We start from the raw sequence: 21,227 nt of genomic DNA on the forward strand, positions 1-21,227 counted from the left end.
CCAAAAATTTGTTTCTAAACATTTTATTTCTTCATGTTAGCAGTCTTGCATTCCTTTTTCTTCTATCTTACACATTCTATTTTGACATTTAATTCTTAACATTTTTCTCAAGATATAAAATTTTATCTTAAGTATATTACTATAATTGTCTTCATTTTTTCCTTTTATTTCCTTTCTATTCTCATCATTTACTTTTTCTCATTTTATAAATTAAAACATTTTTACTAATCTTAATGATTTTTTCCTATTCGATCCTTTTGCTGAACAACGAATTAAAATCTTGTTTGCATTTTTGTTTAATATAAAAATCCTCTCAAGTAAATTTTTATAAACACAGGACAAAAGTGAGCATCACATTTGAGAGTTTTCCTAATGATTACAGTTACGAAAGCAATAACTTAATTTGAATATTCGAATTTTTTTCAGGGAATACTTACTAATACTATCATGATGAATAAATCTCTTCTTGAGAAATAAATAATACTGTGATCCAAAACAAATGTAACACATTTCTGAAGTATTTCTCCTTTAGCACAGCTTTTTAAAAGACTTGTGATCTCCTCATACTTTGGTTGTATAACTCAAAAGATGCTGGAACATACTTTCAGATCTCAAAATTAGGAAGCACTTGTTGAAACAAGGTTTATAGGTCTAAGAAAACAATGCAGCTCAGTTACACATTAATAATAAAATACTCAATTATCTGCTAAAGCAACAGATGCACTGAAAAAGTGTTTTGTTTGGTTGGTAATATCCATTCTGACTAATATACCTCTAAGGAAAGAGAAGGCCTACTAAAATCGGATGCATTTCCATAGGAATAAATTTTGAAACAGGAATAATGAATCTTTAGCTCACAAGAGACAGGTAAGTCTTATAAAGGGCAATTTCTGCTTGTATATCTCGTGCTCTAGGACCTTTCAATTTTTAACTCTTCACATTAAGAAAAATCAGATGGGCAGTGTTAGATTAGTTCCTGTACTAACTAGCAGTCTAAAAACTACTACTAAATTAGTGTAAGAATGGCATTAATATTTTTAAGGGTTTTCATAAAATATAAGGAAAATTACTTAAACTACACTATAACACCATTTTAAATAAGATAACGAAAATCTGATATACATAATGAATCACACTATGATGTAGAAATTGCTAATAATCAATTTCTTATGCATTTCAAGTCTAATGCTCTGCTACTGATAATTAATTCTTGGTTTTTAAAATCAAAAGTTTAACTAAAGATGGTACTTCTAAGTCAAGGTAGACATTTGTCCTTTTCACACTCTTAAATAGAGCCTGGCTAAGAGTAGCAATTTTAAGAAATACATAACAACACATACGAAATGTTTAAAAATAAGACAGCTCTTAATGATAACCTACTTAAGATTTTGACAAGCTCTATGAATTATAACCTCCATAAAGTTATATTGTACCTGGTAAATTAGTTTATTAAATATTATAAATTCTTAACCACAATTACATAGCTTATTGTTAGCTATAAGAACTAAATTCTTAAATGTAAAATGTAAAATGATTAAATTATCCACTAACAATTTTTCAAAACATCTTCAATCCAAACAATGAATATCAGTAACCTTATTTACTAACTAAATTCTGTTATATGGTTCTACTCAGTCTTGCCTACCTTTTCATTAGTACTAAAATTGTCAAAGTCCAAATATATTTCACTATTAGTATATACAATGTATATCGAGATTCACCACAACTACTGATTGTCATTTTCTAATTAACTTCCCTATTAGATCAACTCTTTTTCTAAATATTTTACAAATTGTTCCTCAATGGCAATTTATTAGTGCTCAATGCAAATACATTTAGCGTCTCCCTGTTGGCATTTACGTCTTCAACTCCAACCCAAGAACAGTATACGATGCTGACCATGAAAAACCCAGGCCCAATAATAAAGTCACTCCACATATGTTTTACTTTATTGCTTTCCATCTATTTGAAACACTTCAATGGACAACCACCATTATTTTCTTAAAGAAGCAATAATCTTCTTTAACAAAAACCTCAATATTTGAAAAGTGTAAAGTAATATCTAAAAAATGCTAAGTCTAAACCTATCAAGTCTCACAATCTATACTAATAAAAGAAAGCCATAACAGACACTCCAAAGTCATTTGTATTTGATTTTAGGAGATCATTTTAATAAAGTAAACTTATATTTTGGTAATTACATTTATCAACAAACAAATTAAGAAACAGTACAGTGAAGGCATAATTGCCCCATTCTCTTCTAATAGCTTCCAAGAATAAACTATCAACTCTCAAGCAGATGCCAGAGATAAGCCCAGAGCAGTTGAGGCTGAGCTCTTTGTACATATCTATTTTGCTTACAGTACCTGAAAGATACCTAGGAAGATAACTATTAGATTCTGAAAGGCTCTTTACTCTAATAACAATAATTTATAGAGTAAGGACTGAAGTTTGTTGTTGCTATTATTGCCATTTTTAACAAATGTACTTGCCTGTAATCCTAGGACTTTGGGAGGCCAAGGTGGGTAGATCACTTGAGGTCAGGAGTTCAAGACCAGCCTGGCCAACATGGCGAAACCCCATCTCTACTAAAAATACAAAAATTAGCTGGGTGTGGTGGAGCGTGCCTGTAATCCCAGGTACTCAGGAGGCTGAGACAGAAGAATCCCTTGAATCTGGGATGCAGAGGTTACAGTGAACCAAGATCGCACCATTGCACTCCAACCTGGGCAACAGGGCGAGACTCCGTCTCAAAAAAAAAAAAAAAAAAAATTACTCATTTAAATGTTACCATAACTCCATGATGCCTTACAAAAGAGGAGACTGGAGTCTAAAGAAATTAAATTGATGTAGCTAAGATCACAGTCAGAAAGCAGCAGAGCCTGGAATTACACTAGGTGCTCTGATCACAAACCAGTGCCCTTTCTGCTGTACCTTCCACCACCCCCAAGGTCCTTAATTAACAAGCATGTTAAAATAAATCCTTCAGTAGCAAATCACCAAAAGACATAACTGATGAGGGGTGAGACTGGCTCAAGGACAGTCACTTGAACCCACCCCCTTCCACTTTTTTCCCTATTAGCTAGAGATGGGCCTTCACAGAGCTTTACCCATCTAATTAATTAGCTATCTTTGGATTTCACCCCATTTTTTCTTCCTAAAACAATCATATGGTCATGTGGTGTGTTTTTGTTTTTGTTTTTGTTTTTGAGACAGGGTCTCACTATGTTGCCCATGCTGGGTCTTAAACTACTAGGCTCAGGTGATCCTCCCTCGTGAGCCTCCCGAGTAGCTGGGATTACAAATGTGTACCACCACACTGGGCCTGATGTTTTAACTATTTTTGTTTTTGCTTTTGATTATTGCTACTTGTGACACTAAAGAAAGAGAACAAACAAAAATCATTACATAAAAGAAAAAAGCATAAGTCTTGCAGTTAGGACCAGTGAAGAAATCCTGACTCCTCCCCTCATTAGGCGTGGGACCTTGGATGAATTTCTTAACCTCCTTGGGCCTTGTTTTCCTCCTCTGTAAACTGGGAATAAGAGTATTTAACTAATGGGCTTTGTGAAGATGAAATCAATCAATCACATACATGGGCCAGGCACAGTAAGTGCTCACACATCAGCCTCTCCTTCACTCTAAAGAGCACGTTTATTTTTTCTTCACTTGAATCTTGTAGTGGAGAGACTGCTAATGTATCATACATCAAACAACTGAATCAAAAATTATCTTAAATTGAAAAAGAAACTATATTCATGTAGGTACCTAAGTGACAACTCAAAGAAAATTTCTTGGGTACTAATATGCTTTGCATTAGATATATTTTAAGGCAATTGATTAATATCAGACTTGATGCTGGAAGACAGTTTAAATATTAAATGCAAAATTCAAAATGTCTTTTCCCTGTCTCACAATAGCTATTACTGTTTCCACTAATGGAAAATGTAAAATCAAGAACAACTACCTTTTGCTATCAAGCAGAGAGAGGAAAAACTTCTCCCTAGGGCGTAACAATACAAATCACTGAATTACTAGCTTATAAAGATAAGGTCACTGGCAGAAGAATTCCAGCTTGGAGCCATCCATGCTGAATGCAATTTCTGGGTCTATGTAAATCTAGTGAGCAGCTTGCTTTAGTATCCAGCATGGATATATTGCCTAGACTAGGGATAGCAAGTCTATTTCATCTTAAGTGTCAATAGTGATTGACAGTGACAATCTAAAGCACTGTATATGGATGCACTCTGAGGCAAAATCAAAGCTTTGCAGAAAACAGTGCCAGGATTTATCTGCAATGTCTGCCAAGAATGGAAGAACATGCAGTGAGTCCACTGACATAAAAGAAGTATTTTTAAGTTATAGGTGAAAAAACTATAATCTAATTTCCTTTTCCATGGTCATGATAGATGAATGCTGTGTATTCACATCCCATTTCCTCCTGCTCCTGGACACACAACTAGGCTTCATCTCCAGCTTTTCCTGCATTTGGATGAGGTCATTAATACATTTATTGCCAATGGAATACAGGTAGAAATGATATTTAGGCCTGGACCTACATCTTCTCTTGCAATACTCCCCTTTTCTGTCTGTCTCCTTCTGTCAGCCAGATGCATAGATGACAGTGGAGGACTCTGAAGCTCTAGATGACAGAATTTCTAGATAGGAGGAGCCATCCATGGCAGACTATGATATGAGCCAAAAATTAAACTTGTAGCACGCCACTAGCTCTTGGTATTCCCAACAATGTAGTTCTGGTTGAGACTGACAATCATAATATCATGCCACATACATGGGTCAACCATGACCTGTGCTAAGCAAATCAGAATTCTTCCCTATGATTTTGGAAAATTCTCTCTCTAGGAAGAGAACTCATTTCTCTCAGTGAGGCTGTGATAATGTGAACCTGGGAGCTTTAGTTCAGAATCATTGAAAAAGTCTTCAAGAATGGAATAGGTACTTCACTACTAATGTGAGAGAGAATCCTGAACAAGCACTAGAGAGGTCCAGCTTCACCCTTGACTTTTCCTCTTATTGGTTACAAGGGCCAAAATGCTTCTCTTTTCACCAAAACTATTTTATCTATAGTCCTGTAACCTGCCAACACAACAGTCATGACTAATATGGGTATAAATTAGAAAACAAAAATCTTTAAACTGACAGACAACATTTTGACATATATTCTCCCAAAATTATGGGCATACATATACTTTTAAAAAATGAAAACTGTGGGGCCGGGTGCAATGACTCACTCCTGTAATCCCAATACTTTGGGAGGCCGAGGTGGGCAGATCACCTGAGGCCAGGAGTTCAAGACCAGCCTGACCAACATGGTGAAACCCCATCTCTACTAAAAGTAAAAAAACTTTAAAAAAATTAGTCGGCTGTGTTAGAATGAACCTCTAATCTCACCTACTAGGGAGGCTGAGTCAGAAGAATCACTTGAACCTGGGAGGCAGAGGTTGCAATGAGCCGAGATCCAGCCACTGCACTCCAGCCTGGGTGACAAAGTGAGGCTCAATCTCAAACAAAAAAAAAAAAAGAAAAAAAAAGAAAACTGTGATTTATGATCACACTTCATAAATTGTCCTTTCCATGTCAAATATACTTTAACAAGCTCGTTTTTCAAGGTTGGCCAGTATCTTATTGTTTGAATATACTATCATTTTTTTAAAAAGTATTTGGGTATATTCAATTTTGCATTCCCCTATACACAGTGATGCAACAAATTTTGGGGAAACAGAACATTTTTCCAATTATTTATCCGATGTAAAGCTGTAGAATTCAACTTGCTGGTCAAAGGATATTCAAGGGTTTTGATTAATATTGCCAACCCTTCCTCCCAAATATTTATACCCATTTACACTCGCAGCAACTGTGTGCTCGATTCATACTATTTTTCCACCTAAGAAAGTAATGCTGAGCTGAACTGAAAAAACACTTGTTTCTTAATTCACAGCACTATCCTACAAAATGATTAGTATAATCTACAATAGGGGCCAAAGTCAAATTTCTGTTTCATTAAGATATATATAGAATAGACCACTGGCACTGTTATACCAAGGCACACAGTCCTTCACAAAATGCAATAAAATATAACTAACAATTAAGCAACTCCTTTGGAACAGTAATGAAAATTATTGTGGGGAGGGGGGTGGGAAAGAACCACAAAGCAGTGAGGAGATGCATATGTTAAACAGTTGGTCACAGACCACTCATTAGCACAGTCTCCAATCAGCCTCCTATGGAACCTTCCATGGGTACACTCATGCTCACTCAAGGGTAGCCAAAACCAGAATGTTACATGTTAAAATACATAATGAAGAGGCCAGAAAAACATGAACACACTGCAACCTAGATGTTTTAGGGAGAAAAAAACAACAACAAAACTACATGAAGCCATTGTCTAACTGAATTATTTAGCTAGAAGTTGGAACAGCTGTAAGCTCTATACTTTGACACTAATGAGGTTCATAGTGATACTATAGTGAAATCCACTGGTTTAGACGTAACAATCAGAACTAGGTGAATAAGGCAATTACGTATTAGGGCACCTATTCAAGATAGGTAGATAAGAATTATTCAGTATTAACACATACAGAAAGTGTAATTTTGTCACTTTGGGACTCAGCTTACTCATCTATAAAAAATGAAAAGGGTGATCAACTTCTAAGATTCTCCTTGGCCTAAAAGGCCCTCCACATCTCAGGCCATCTACAACATTGGTGTTATTTCTTAACGTTCTCTGTCTTCCTACACTCATTCGTCCAGCAATCTTCAACTTTTTCAGACTCCTAAAATGTGGCTTGCTCTCTGTGAGCCTCTTCCTAGATAGCATTCTGCAGCAGCTCTTGTTCACACCTCACCTACTTTAAGTCCCGTACATTTGTCAAGTCTGGGCTTAAACATCTCTTCCTCCACAATGTGCCTCCACTGTAGTCTTCACCTTCTTTATTAAAACTTAATTCTTTTTGAATCACCTGTAATTATTTCTTTAATTTTCTGTTTCCCCTACTAAGTCACGAGCTCTCTGATGCCAAAGGCCATGCATATCTTGTTCACCATGGTATCCCTGTTTCCTGGAACAATTCCTGGCATTTGGAAATTATCCAAATATTTGTTAAATGAATAAATAATGGGATTGTGCTAAGTAAGCTAGTGAAAGACTCAGCACTGAAAGTAATTTCTAATTTTTCCAAGTAGGTCATTGAAAATAAAACTAAATATGTTGTTATTTATTGCTTTCTTTACAAAGGCAAAAGAGCCCTAAGTTTCAGGTTAATCTTGCCCCCTTTCCTTACTGCTTGTCAAAAGTCCCCAAGTTGTTAAGGGAAATTTTATCATGTTAATGAATAGTATCACCAAGTACTTAGTGAATACTATCATTTCAGTGAATATTGAAAGTGTGTAGTCACTTTTGAAATTGTTTTTCTTTTGTAATTATCTTAACCAGGTATAATATATGTAGTTATGAATTATAAAATGAATATTGAAAAACAATGCTTCCCAACTGTATCCAACTCTACAGAAAATAGTTGCACACATATACACAAACACACAATGCCAGCAAAGGATCTTCTCTAATATTAATACTTAACCACCTAATATCTAATAGTTAATGATATGTACTGAGAGAAGTCCAATATGCTTTAAATCCACAACCAAAAAGTGATGGATATAATTGTTTAAAATCTAACATTTTTTCAAATTTACCAACTTGCTCATTGTTCTAACTTTTAATATCAAGGTTCTAATTTTCCCCAGATAAAATCATCACATCATGGCCATGCAAGTGTTGAGAGGATGTCAGGAAATACATATTATATACATTAAATAATTTAATGTTTATTTGCATTCCTCCAATATTATACTTCTATTGTTTTTATAGTCTTCTGAGAGAAAGAATTGAGTTTAACCCCTTGCTCTTCTGAAGTTTATTGGGTAAAAGTAAAATTTTTAAGTAGAAAGTTTATGAGGAAACAAAGGTCTAAAATTAAGAGAAATATGAAGCATAATAAAAATCATTCAACAAATATTTACCCAAACCTGTTATCATGCTATGTTTGGTGTGAGGAATAAGACAGTCTCAAAGAAACTACAGACTAGAGAAAGAAAACAACCACTGAAGAGAATCCCACTATAGTTCTGGGAGGGATATGAACGAAATATATGCACAGGGGACCATCTAGGCACTGAAAAGAATGCCTAAAACTAGAGTTTTAGAAATTAGATTTTAAAAATATATTAAAACTTAAAAACAGCACATGCAAAGGCCCAAAAGTAATGCAGAATATAGTAAATCTAATGTTTCAAAGTAGTTCAGCAATGAACTGTGGGGTATGTGTGTGTGTAGGCAAAAACAAAGAATAGGAAAATACGCTGGTTCCATATCTAGCATACAGGTGGACTATCAAGGGAAAAACACCTGATAACCTGGATAAATATTACAGGCATCCTTCCACTCATTTGGCTGAACTCACAAGAAAGTAAAAGCAATTTCCAAAGCCAAAAAAATAAAGAAATTGCAGAAAACCACATAGTAAAGCAATACTGAAAAGGAGGCTGCCCTGAAGTCATGTGTTAATCTAAGTGGCTTAGAGTCTTAGATTCTAGCAGCCCTGTGGTGAACAGGGGACAAGGCCTTTGAGACTAAGCAAGGTTACTAGTTGGAACTAAGACAACTATATAAAGCTAGGATCCTCAAAGGGTTACTCCTTTAGTAAAATTAATAGAAAAACAAAAACAAAAAAGAATATCTTTCAGCAAAAGGAGACAAGGGAAAATGCATCCTGCTCTTCCTAGGCTCTGGGTAGATAAGGGAAAAAAAATCTCTGGGGCATTTGTAACCATAGCTTTCATCCTGATGAACTTTGTGATTCAAATTTATACTACAGATCCACACTCCAATATCTAAGACCCTTAGGGCCATATATGTTTCAAAGTTCATGATTTTTGAGATTCTACAAAGGTATTATGGTACAGACATCATATATTAAGTAACACCTCACTATAATCTGAACAGCATACCATAATATGACAATATTTTTATAGCTTAACATATGACTCTTCATGATAGGCAGTATATAAAGACTATAGAGGGTCAACTTTTCCTGCCAAATGATTTACAAAAATAATTTTGGTTTTCTGAGCATTCTGGATTTTCAAATTATGGATAAGGATTATGGATCTGGACCTGCACTGGATGGGAAACTCCAAGAGCAGAAATCAACTTCAGGTGCTCTCAGAATGGCAGCACCTGTGGGACCTCTCTGAAGCAAAATCTTTCTAGGTGACCCTAGCCTCCCTAGGATTCCCACAAATGAAGTCCTAGCCAACATGACCTCAGAGTCTAAAATTACAAAACACACGAGCAATCATGATTGAATATCAGGCAAAAACAACAATAGAAACAGAACTTCATGTCATAGATCTATGAAACATAGAATATAAAATTAGTTTTATTTAAAATGGTAAAGAAATAAAAGAGGAACTCAAAAATGTTAGCAAGAAAAATACATTATCCAGAAAATGGGCAAATTTGAAAAAATTCAAAAACAAAAATTATAAATAAATAAAGTAAAAAACTAAGAATCCATAAAAGCAGACAAGACACAGCTAAACAGAGAATTAATAAACTGGAAGGTATCTGAAAAACAAATCATGCTGAACAGAAAAGAAAACATTAGAAAATACAAAACGTATATTAAGATGTATATGGGTGTAATAAAGTCTAACATATTTCTAATCATGTTTGAAGAACATAAAAAGAAAGAGAATGAGAATAAGCAATAATCAATGATAATTGAAAAGCTGAGAATTTTCCAGAACTGATGAGAGACATACATTCTCAGATTTAAAAAACCCAACAAATTCCAAATAGAATAAACAAACAAACAAAAATGCCACATCTAGACACACATACAATACAGAAGGACAAGACAAACAGAAGATTTGAATGTAGCCCCTGTCAAACAAAAGAATTACCTAAAGGCAGGTAGACAGATAAATTCTCCTAAGAGCAATAATAGAAGCCAAATGAGTGAAATATCAAAGTGAAAATAACTATCATTCTAGAATCTTAAATACAGATATATTATCTTCAAAATATAGTTCAAGAAAAGTATATAGTTCAAGAAAATCTTATATATAATGAAGGAATGCTGAGCAAAGAAGTCAGTTACAAGGTAGGCATATCTAAGTAAACATTGCTTTCATCAAATAATAATGTATAGCTTTATGAGTTAAAACTACAGTGAAACTTAAAACACTGAATAATAATAGCACGTAAGATAGAAGTGGATGATTGAAGTTAAAAGTTTCTACATTTCTTGGGAAGAAAAAAGAGATATTGATCAACTTCAGACATTACATATGCATATTAAAATTTTAAGGTTAATCACTAAAAGAACAGAAATAGTGTATATACCTTCCAAACTACAGAAAGAGAAAGTTGGAATTAAAGGAAAAACTGATACAATTAAAAGGAGGGGGCACAAACAAGCATGGAGAAGAAGGGCCGAATCACTGGCGATATATGTGGAATTGTTAGAGTGGTGGTAGTAGCAATAATTGTACTAGTAATGTTTATTATTAGTAGTGGTATTAATAACTGATTGTTAATGCATATTTGCGTGTCAAGTTCTGGTCTAGGTATTTTACATGCATTATCTTATGCATTACTCATTAAAAGTGAAGTAGGTACTATAATTAGTCTTCATTTTACAGATGAGGATTATTACTGTTCTAAATCAAGCAGAAGACAACTAAAGAACGAGATTTCAGATAATTTTTTGTTTTGTTTTGCTTTGTTTCAGACAGGGTCTTGCTCTGTCACTCAGGCTGGAGTACAGTGGCATGATCATGGCTCACTGCAGGTCTGACATCCTCCGCAGCCTTCCAAGTAGCTTGGACCATGGGTACACATGATCATGACTAATTTATTTTATTTTTTATAGAGATAGGCTCTCCCTATGTTACCCAGGCTGGTCTCAAACTCCTGGGCTAAACTGATCCTCCTGCCTTGGCCTCCCAAAGTGTTAGGATTACAAGCATGAGACACTACATCCAGCTCAGAGAGTTTTTAAATAATTATCACTCACAGGATTTGAGGGATGAGGGATAACTCTAAAGTTAGTGGCTTGGGCAATTGAGTAGGCAATGCCTGGCATCCAATAGCAATTCTAAGATTTCATGCATGAATTACGCCATTCAAAGACACAGAATACTTAAAGAGGGGTACAGTTGTGTCTGTTTTCTTTGGAATGGTGAGTAAATTACTATTTCAAGCAGCATGGTTGTGGGAAAAAAAGAAAAAGCAAAGAATGACAGGTTGGTTGCTGAAAAGCTATTATTAAGAAAATAGAGGCCAAAGAGACGTGTGTGTGGTTTGTTTGTTTTAAATGGAGATACTTGAAAATACTTATAAGAGAGACAGATGTTAAAGATACAGATGACAGAGAGAATAACTCATGTAGAAAGGACAGTTGTAATTTAAAATAAAAATGCTAAGCCTAGGAGAAAAATCAAATGGTGAGGCCCAAAAGCAAAACTATACCAAGCAGGGAGAGACCCAGATTCTCTCTCTCCTAAAATTCCTTTTTTTTTGAGACAAAGTCTCGCTCTTGTTCCCTAGCCTGGAGCGCAATGGCGTGATATCAGTCACTGCAACCTCTGCCTCTCGGGTTCCAGCGATTCTCCTGCCTCAGCCTCCCGAGTAGCTGGGATTACAGGTGCCTGCCACCACGCCCGGCTAATTTTTTTGTACTTTTAGTAGAGATGGGGTTTCATCATGTTGGACAGGCTGGTCTTGAACTCCTGAGGATTAATTAATCAAATTAATTCCTGACCTCAGGTGATCTGACCGCCTTGGTCTCCCAAGGTGCTGGGATTACAGGCATGAGCCACAGCGCCTGGCAAAAATTCTTTAGAAAATGCTAGATCCTCCTTAAAAATGAATAATAAAGAAGGCTTCTGTACACAAGGGAGAGGAGGATCTTCACACATCTGGAACAAAGGGAGAGACAGCAGAAAAACAGCTACAGAAAGACTAGGCTTCAGGGTACAATTCTCTCTGGTTTGTGCTTTCACCCAATTGTTTCAAGGAAGAGTCGTCATTTCTTACTCACAAGTCATTGTGCAATTGACACAGGGGTATGCCATTCAACCAATCTTCCCATGGTGAGAAAGAAAAAAATAGGGCAACTCTCACATTACATAAATGCCTAAGAAAAAACATAGCCAACATTCTCCTTCATAAATATACAATACATTTTTCCAAAAAGAGAAAACATTGTAAAAGAAATGAAACTAAGGATAAATTTTTTAATGGCAAGGAATTTGATTTTTCAAATTATTTAAATGCACTATGATTATGTTTGAAGGTTCTCTTAGTAGATGCTGGCTCAGGAGTTGAGTCACTTAAAATACAACTCTGCAAGGAAAACATCCTTGGCCCCTAGGGAATAGGGTTATATGTCACTTCTGACCTTCTTTACCAAGATAAGCTCCGAAGAACACCCTATCCCAGCATCAGTCAATTGAAGAGAGGAGGTAAAGTATTTAAAGGATATTGATTTGTGAAAAGCTAAAAGAGAGGTCCATGGCACCTAAGCGCACAGATTAAATTACAAATAAATCTTCAGCCACCATTTATTAAACATTACAATTAATGTGGCAATCTATCAAGAAATTTAGATTTTAATCTAAAATGCTACAAGCTAATACTGCAATTAGGATATGAATTTGCCTACTACCTATATAATTTTCAATATTTTTTCCATATCAACATTTTAAATCACTAAAACAACTTTTTAAAAATCAAATTGTTACCAATTTTATTCTAAGAAAGTATCTGCTAACCACACTGACTGCAAAAAGTGAAAAAAGGCCGAGCACGGTGGCTCAAGCCTGTAATCCCAGCACTTTGGGAGGCCGAGACGGGCGGATCACGAGGTCAGGAGATCGAGACCATCCTGGCTAACACGGTGAAACCCCGTCTCAACTAAAAAACTACAAAAAGCTAGCCGGGCGAGGTGGCTGGCACCTGTAGTCCCAGCTACTCGGGAGGCTGAGGCAGGAGAATGGCGTAAACCCGGGAGGCGGAGCTTGCAGTGAGCTGAGATCCGGCCACTGTACTCCAGCCCGGGCCACAGAGCGAGACTCCGTCTCAAAAAAAAAAAAAAAAAAAAAAAAAAAAAAAAAAAAAAAGTGAAAAAAAAAAAAAATCTAAAGTGACCCAAATATATTTAACATTATACCATTAAAAAAAGATTATTTTGAAAATGAGAAAGTAAAAAGATCTGGAAAAAAATCCCTATTGTTCCACTAGCTGCTATAAAGTCTGTTTAATTATTTTTGTGTCATTTTTAAAGCATGCTCCCTCCTATTACCTCAGACTCTTGATCACTCTGCTTCCCCTGCTCCTGCCCACCCTGATCACATGATCTCTTCTCTCCCCTCCTAGGACACTAAGCATCTTCGAGAATGTCACAGAATCACACACATTGAGCCCATTAGACATGTATGGTATGAATTATAATCATATTAAATGCTTTTCAGAAGTGCATCTCCCCCATCTCTTTACCCTTGGGCTGGGTCTTCTAGTAAAATCAAGAAGAAGAAGGAACAGATTATGTTTTGGTACAGAAAAATGAGAGGGTGTGTTTTGTTTTGTTTTGTTTTTTAAAAAACAAATAGTTAAATGAGAACAACTAGAATCAAATTAAAATACATTTACAGCAAGTTAGTATACTTCTCCAATTCAAAGTTACTCTAGTGTTCAGTAATCTTTTACACATTTAGAAAATGCTAGATCCTCCTTAAAAATGAATAATAAAGAAGGCTTCTGTACACAAGGGAAAGGAGGATCTTTTTACTAATTTTATTCAGTAAATTTACTAATTTTATTTACTAATTTTATTCAGTAAACTTTGCTTACTCTTTGGATCTTTCAGCACTTATAGAAAGCCCTACTAAATTATCACAAATATAAATATATGTGTTTGCTGAATTAGTATGCTAACAGAATTTCTATTAATTAAAATATATTTCAGGTTTACTAAGCACATTTATGCAAAGCAAACTCACTTTCAGCTTTAAATTTTCATTCTATTTTTAACTCACAAAATTTATTTTTTGCAGAATATTTTATGAATAAAATTAAAGCAGCAGGAATTTGTGTTGATGTGCCAGTATTTGTCTTCAATCAAAAGTCAGTCCATATCTCCTACTACCTTTACCAGATAGTCTTATAAGAAACATAATCTTTTTCTTTTTTGTAATTTAGGAGGAACAGAATCGTTAGTAAAATTCCAGTATCTCTCAAACATCAGATTCAGAATGTGAAGCACTTACTTTTCATGTGGGATAAGCTCATTACTAAATAGCTTCAAGTGTTTAATACGGAAAAAATAGGATTACTGAAAACCAAATTGGCTTTTCATAAGGTTTGTTTTGATGTTAACAGTAATGTCTAGGTTTGAATTCTGATAATCATAAATAGGATACTTTAACAATGTGGCATATATAGAAATCATTCATAAGCACTATTAACTGAAATAAATCATATAGCAGGGCTGCAAAGCTTTCCAAATTTACCCCTGCAGATGTGACTTTGGACCAACTCTATTTTATTGTTCAGCCTTGACACAATACCAGGTACGCACTGGGTTCCTATTACTACCTGATCTTTTTACTTTATTATTTGACTTGGGTTATCCTTTAGGGCATCACATACAAAATAGAAAACCAAACAACACTGAAGTGTCAAACAGATGTAACTAAGAAGGTAAGTACTCATTGAGTCCTGGATGTTTTATATGCTAGCAAATAGGTACAACAAGTTACAAGGGAAAGGAGGCGAGGATGTACAGGTGGACCCAGAAAAGTTAATGTCAAACCAATATTAGTTAGGTATTTAATTTTCACGTACAAAGGGCAACATTATTATAGAAGAGTATGGAATGAAAGTTTTATATAATCCAAAAGTACCATAAAACATATAATCTTTACTTAGATTGTTAAGTGCTGCCACTGAAAAAAGAAAAAAAATCTGGGAATAAATGTACAGAGCTTCTTCATCTCGACCTTTTCACCATATATAATTCTGCCCTCAGATGTTAACAAGTCATTTCTTCAAGTGTATAAATCACATATCTTTAAGAATCATTTTATAAGTCACCATAATTAACAACAATAGTTTTCTTGGCCTATCAACCTAAAGAGAAAAGAATTTTTCATTTAAACCAATACCTTAATACTAAATTCATATTTCATAAGGATTTTGAGCCCAATTAATCAAATACCTCTAAAAAAATGACAGAACCATAAATCTGTTTTTATGACTTTCCAATCTAAACTCCAAACTAAAAAGTTATACACAAACCAAACTAATAATAAATTAGAATTGTTTTTGTTTCAAACCCCCAAACTCTACATTTTGTGCTCTTTTCCTCCAAACCAGTATTTAATATTTTCAAAACTAAAACACCAACTACTTGAGAATGCTTCAGTGCCTATAGAGAAACTTAATTATGTGTTTGCACGTTTTAATAACAATTCACTTTTATAACTGGTGTTTACTGAAAACCTGTGAATAAATTACTGAGGTAGTTTACTGTTTTTTTAAAGGAACTTCACAAAGAATTCTGAGCAAAGATGTCCTCTTAATAATGCATATATCATATATATTCAGGTTTTCCATATCATCTTTTCTTAGAATAGTACATATTAATAATGTGATACCTATGTCTCCAAATTCCACCCAAAAGTTGGTTTTAAGTAGAAGATGTTTTATTTTATGACTTACTAGAAAAGCAAAACATTAAAAAGAAAAACCACTAACCAATACTCCTCAGTGCTTGGTTTTTGGTCATTTTTTTATGCAACAGAATTAAAATTTTTTCATTCAAATTTTTCATGACAGAATTAAAATTTTTCCATGCATATTATAAAGACTGCAATATGTATGCAGATTTTCTTTTTTTTTTTTGTATGCAGATTTTCATGCTCAATTCCACAGAAAGCTATCCAAGCAAGGTGAGTGTTTTGAGATTAGACCATTTAGGTTAATATGGTTCATTGTCTCTCCTCTCTCAATAGAGTATATTACTGAACTACAGATGGCAGTTAAGTGCACTGGTTAAAAGCTATGAAAGTCTGGCCAGGGGAAGTGGTGGCTCACTCCTGTAATCCCAGCACTTTGGGAGGCCAAGGTGGGTGTATAACCTGAGGGAAGGAGTTCAAGACCAGCCTGGCCAACATGAAGAAACCCCATCTCTACTAAAAAAACACACAAGAATTAGCCAGGTGTGGTGGTGCACACCTGTAAGTCCCAGCAACTCAGGAGGCTGAGGCAGTAGAATTACTCGAACCCAGGAGGCTGCAGTGGGCTGACAATGCACCACTGCACTCCAGCCTGGGCGACAGAGCGAGACTCCATCACACAAAGAAAAAAAAATATAAGCCATGAAAGTTAATTACCCTCCCTGAACCCATTAAGTGGTGAAAGATTAATAATATAAAGCTCAGTGCATGCTATATAGTAACTGCTCAATAAATGTTCAGCTCTTATGACCATTCATATTAATAATTCAATACCAGTTCCTATTTCACCTGCTTTCTTTTATAACATGGAATCTCTTCCCCCTATTTTCCACATCTTAGAAATCATATTGGAAAACCTCCTACCTTCAAAATTTTCGAAAGACTTTTCCACTAAAATACTAATGTGACTAAATATTTAGATCTGGAGAAGTCGGTCTTTATCTGAATGATGTTTTAATGAACTGTTCAAACCTGTGAATGTTCTCTGAAATATATCAGTATATTGATTTATCATTTTCATTATAGATCAGCATGTAGCAAATTCATAACCTATACCTTTTTATTATGAGGATTTTCTAGACTGATATACACCTTTAAGACATGAATCATCCTCCTAGAGTTGGGGAAACTGATGGGAAAATGGCTAAATGATTCAGCATGGTGCAGCAAAGTGAGCTGGTCATAAATTTACAATTTCCACTTCTGTTAGGTGCCCTGGCCCTGGTGGCCTCTTTCATCTTGTACTGCATATATAACATATAATGCTGTAATCAACAAATTTTGTTAAACATTCCCTTGGGAAAGGCATAATGGTACTTTCTCCTCAGATCAGCTTCTAGAAACAAAATTATTCAATTCTATGAGACAACAGGTTCACAAGGCTAGACAACTCTTACAACGTCCAGTTGTAAGCTTCACCAAGCTTGGCTTATGCAGATAATAGCGCGAGAGTGAATTCTGACACTGGTACCATTTTCTCAGCTGCACAAAGGAGATAGTAGGGAAAAGACCCGAGGCCAAAAAAACCTAGAAGATGGGCAAAGGAAGCCAGCTGAGGAAATGGTTATGGCCATACCTGTGTCTCTCATGCCAACACTGACCTTCACCAAAAACATCACAATAGAACAGAAGATCCTAAGCAGGTCAAGAGAACTAAATAGCAACTGCTGAACATACACTCATATAGCCTGACTTAAGAGGAGTCTCACCACCCAAAGCAGGTGAAAGCCTTTTTCTTTTCTAAGTGCCTCTGTTTATCCTTCAATGACAAAAGATTTACTGTTAATTAAGGTATTTCAGAAATGTATAGATTCCAGAGTAGAATAAAGCCTTTTCCATCAAATAAACAGTTACAAAAACAATATTAAGAATTAAATGTTTTCATCTAAAATTGCACCATCTCAGATGCTGGGGAAGTACATCCATTTTGTGACCATAGCATAGTCATCTCACCCAGCATCTTCTGAGAATGGGACAAAGTGTACCAGGATGTGTAAAATGAAATTGCCATAGCTATTAAGTCCAATTTCCTCGTTCAGTACCTTGAATTTATTTGTTTGGCATGGTAACATACACACACACACACACACACACACATACTCACAAAAAAATCCTCAGGAGCAACACTGAAAACGATTATACTATCTTAGAACTATCTGAAATGTATTTAGGAAAGAACTAGGGTGACAAGTTTGACCTTCCACAAATTCATCTTTTTTTTTTTTTTTGACTGTGCAACCTCTAATTTCCTCTAATTTGGAGAAGGGAGGGTGGGTGGAGGAAGAAAAAAAGGTGAAAACCATCTAATTCAGAGTGTACAATCTGTGTGTGTACATATATATATACACACATAATGTGTGTGTGTGTGTGTGTGTGTATTTTTCCCCCTTCACCAAGACCTTGGAGGTAAATAAGAGGAAAAAATGGCTCACAAGACAAGGTTTCAGGACTAACCCAAGGGAACACCTCCACAGCTGGAGAATTTCAGCTCAGGGGCAACCTGGCTGGGAATATCAGAGGCCGCAGCATTATCGACCAAGAGCGCAGGCCGCACCACCAGCATCCCAGGCGACTCTGCTGTGCGCATGTCCCTCTTATATAAAGAGATGCTTACAGTCCAGGTGCTTTTTCTTGGGGCCCATCACTTCATGAGTAGTGGCTTTGCAGACCGCTCTTGCTACAGCAGAGCCCGTCACGCTGTACTGAGCGGCGGCGATCCGATCCGTGAGCGTTTGGCCCGACATCTTCTCTGGTCACTTCTACCGCCTCCTCTTCTGCAGGAAACAAGGGGAGACGGTCCGGCTTTAATTCGCAGACCCTCCCCTCCAAGCACCCAGGCCTTGCCTCCTCCAGCCGCGCGGCGGCTCTCTCCTCCTCCATCCCCACCCTGGCACCACCTCTTGGAGCCAGCAAGGCGCCAAGCCCCGCTTCTGCGATGCGGTCCAGGGAGTCTTGGCCGTGAGTAGGGCCGTCACGGAACCCCAGCGTGGGCTCGTCTCAGCATCGTGACATCGTCCCTATTCTCCCCCAACCCCCACATAGGGCCAGACTCGCCCCCTGGGGACCCCCATGTCAATCAGCACTTTCCCCGCAACCTGACACGCGGGTGTTGCGCTAGCCACGACGTGCGTCCCGGTTATTCCCTGGGCGCCGCACCCACCGGTGCCCACCTCCCACCTTTGCAGACTTTCCTCCTAGCAGCCTGCAGGCTTCGGGGAATGCATCGGCTACCCAACCCCTGGCTGCCTCCCTCCTCCTCCTCGCGCTGCTGCAGCAAAGGGCTCGTCCTCCCTCAGTCGCGAAGGAGATTATCCTAGCATTGCGCCATGTTATGCCCTCGCCTCCCCTTCCTTCCCCGCCGGCTGCAAAGCCTCGCCGAGGCCCATAGCCCAGGCCCTTTCCCCCCGGTCTCCAAATCCCTGCCGCAGGGGCCGCCCGGGAGCGCTGCGGAGGCGCCGGAGTCTTGGGGCGCCTCACCCTTCCTGGATTTGGAGCGGAGCCGGGCTCACAGCGCAGCCTAGCCCCCCCGCCCACCCTGGAGCGCTCCGCGGAGCTGTCACCCAGCCGCTGCCCTTCTCCGCACCCTGGGATTATCCTCTGTGGATCCCCGCGCGGCCCTGGCGCGGGGAGGGGGCCGAGTACGGCCGCGGGTACTCACCCCGCCCCTGAGCGGCGCCGCCCGCCGCAGGATGAGCAGAGCCCGGGCAGCTGAGGAAAGCCGCGCCGGTGGGTGTGTGCGACCGCGCGCAGACCCGGTGCCCCTGGGCGCAAAGTCTCCAGCCCTGGCCGGGCCCCGCTCCTCAGCTCCGCGGTCCCGGCACCCGCCGCCCCTGGCCCCTGAAGCCAGTACCCGCCCGCCGCCGCCTCTTCTGCAAGCGCCGCCGCGTCTCTCTTGCGCTCCAAGCTGCGTCCCCATCCCCGCCCCCACCTCAGCTGTGGCTCCGACGAGTCAGGTGACGGCGGCGGACAAACCCGGACGAGCCCTCGGCGGAGTGCATCGCGGCCCCCTCCCAGCTACTCACACACACCGCCCCCCGGGGCTGGAAGCTTAAAGGCGTGGGGGCGCCTCGTGCAAGCATCCCCGGCAAACGGGAGGGGAGAAGAAGGAGGCGGGGAGGCCGGGAGGCAAGGAGGCCGACACCCACCCAGCCAGCAGCTCTCCGCTGCGCTCCAGGCCGCCCCTCCGCTGCTGGCTCCGCACCCGGCACACACTGGGAGCGCGCACCGCGCACACTTGCCCTCCGACTGCTGGGGGCGCCCTGGGCTGTGGGGGCGTTGGCCAAGCCGGGCGAGTGGGCTTCTCGGGTTCTACTCGGTGAAGGCCAAGGCAAGGGCGTCGTCGCGCGCTGCCTGGCGAAGCCCAGCCCCTTCTCCCCCACACTATCGCTGACACGCCCGCCTGTCAAAGGCGCCCAGGCCCAGATGAGCAGGGAGATTTTAAATGTCAGATCCTGCCGGCCATCCGCGACCGTTACCTGTGCGTCTTCAGCTCCTCAGGCTCCTCGGTTTGTCTCAGTTACAACTGGGAGCCCGGGTGGGCAGGTAATTCTAGCCACTTTAGTCTTAAAGGGATACTGAGGTCTGCTGAAGGGAGAATAATTAACAAAGCCATTAATCGAGTCCCAGGTTACCTTCGACAGTAATCATTTGAGTGCATAAGGAAAACCCTTTGTACCCTTTAAAAGTAATTCTGCCAGTTAAATATAGTGTTGGAACGTCCGTCAATTGAATGTCAAGTGTATATTTGAATAGTAAGCAGGAATTTCTAAACAGGAATGTGGAGTTGGTTAATAGCTTCACGTGTTGACATTTTTAAAGGTTGTTATTTATGTTCAACTTTTTTTTTTTTAATTCTCAGAGTAGCATGAAGATCCAAACTACATTTGTGAACTTTCCTGACATTTTTCCCCCTGGCTTCTGGTGGCTTCTGCTCAGCCTTGAAGCCATGTATCGATACCTATCGATCTCAAGATTTTGTTATATATTCCTCTCTTTCACCTGGTCCAGTGTTCAGTATGCAGTCATGATTTCCTGACTGTTGAGAATGATTCTAGCACTAATTGGAAGCTTAATGACTAAAGAGAGACAGCTTAAGAGCACCATTGTCTCAAATACTAGTTTTACCCTATTTACGAGGGAAATAAAAAGGCAATTCTATTAAAAAAAAAAAAAAACTTCTACTCCAGTTTTATAGCAGCTTAATATAATGGTCCCAGACTGGAGGAAAGCCAAATATTATTCTACTAGCAAATGAATAAACAAGACATGGTATATCCACATAATGGAATACTACTTAGCAATAACAAGAAACAAACTAATACCATTCATGAATCTCAAATGCATTAGATGAAAGGAAAGAAGCTCAATCAAAAAATCTACTTATTATTTTGATTTCATTTATGTGA

The 21,227-nt window shown here is 38.3% G+C and overlaps 1 protein-coding gene across 6 annotated transcripts in view; it reads right to left on the reverse strand.

Moving 5' to 3' along the window:
* SNAP91 (synaptosomal-associated protein, 91kDa) overlaps positions 1-20,336 on the reverse strand; it is a 168,701-nt gene extending 148,365 nt beyond the window's left edge. For 3 of the 6 annotated variants that reach the window (XM_011953483.1, XM_011953481.1, XM_011953480.1), the window contains exons 1-2: positions 19,968-20,336; positions 18,437-18,596 (exon numbers count right to left, since the gene is read on the reverse strand). In XM_011953483.1, the coding sequence (XP_011808873.1) occupies positions 18,437-18,566 (130 nt within the window). In that variant the 5' untranslated portion in view covers positions 18,567-18,596; positions 19,968-20,336. Of the gene's footprint in view, positions 1-18,436; positions 18,597-19,299; positions 19,435-19,480 lie in introns of those variants that run through there. The other 3 variants (XM_011953478.1, XM_011953479.1, XM_011953482.1) reach the window with 3 other exon arrangements.
* Between the last annotated feature and the right edge of the window lie 891 nt (positions 20,337-21,227).

The sequence above is a fragment of the Colobus angolensis genome, unplaced genomic scaffold, assembly GCF_000951035.1.
Source record: "Colobus angolensis palliatus isolate OR3802 unplaced genomic scaffold, Cang.pa_1.0 Scaffold362, whole genome shotgun sequence".
In the NCBI taxonomy this organism is placed as follows: Eukaryota; Metazoa; Chordata; class Mammalia; order Primates; family Cercopithecidae; genus Colobus; species Colobus angolensis.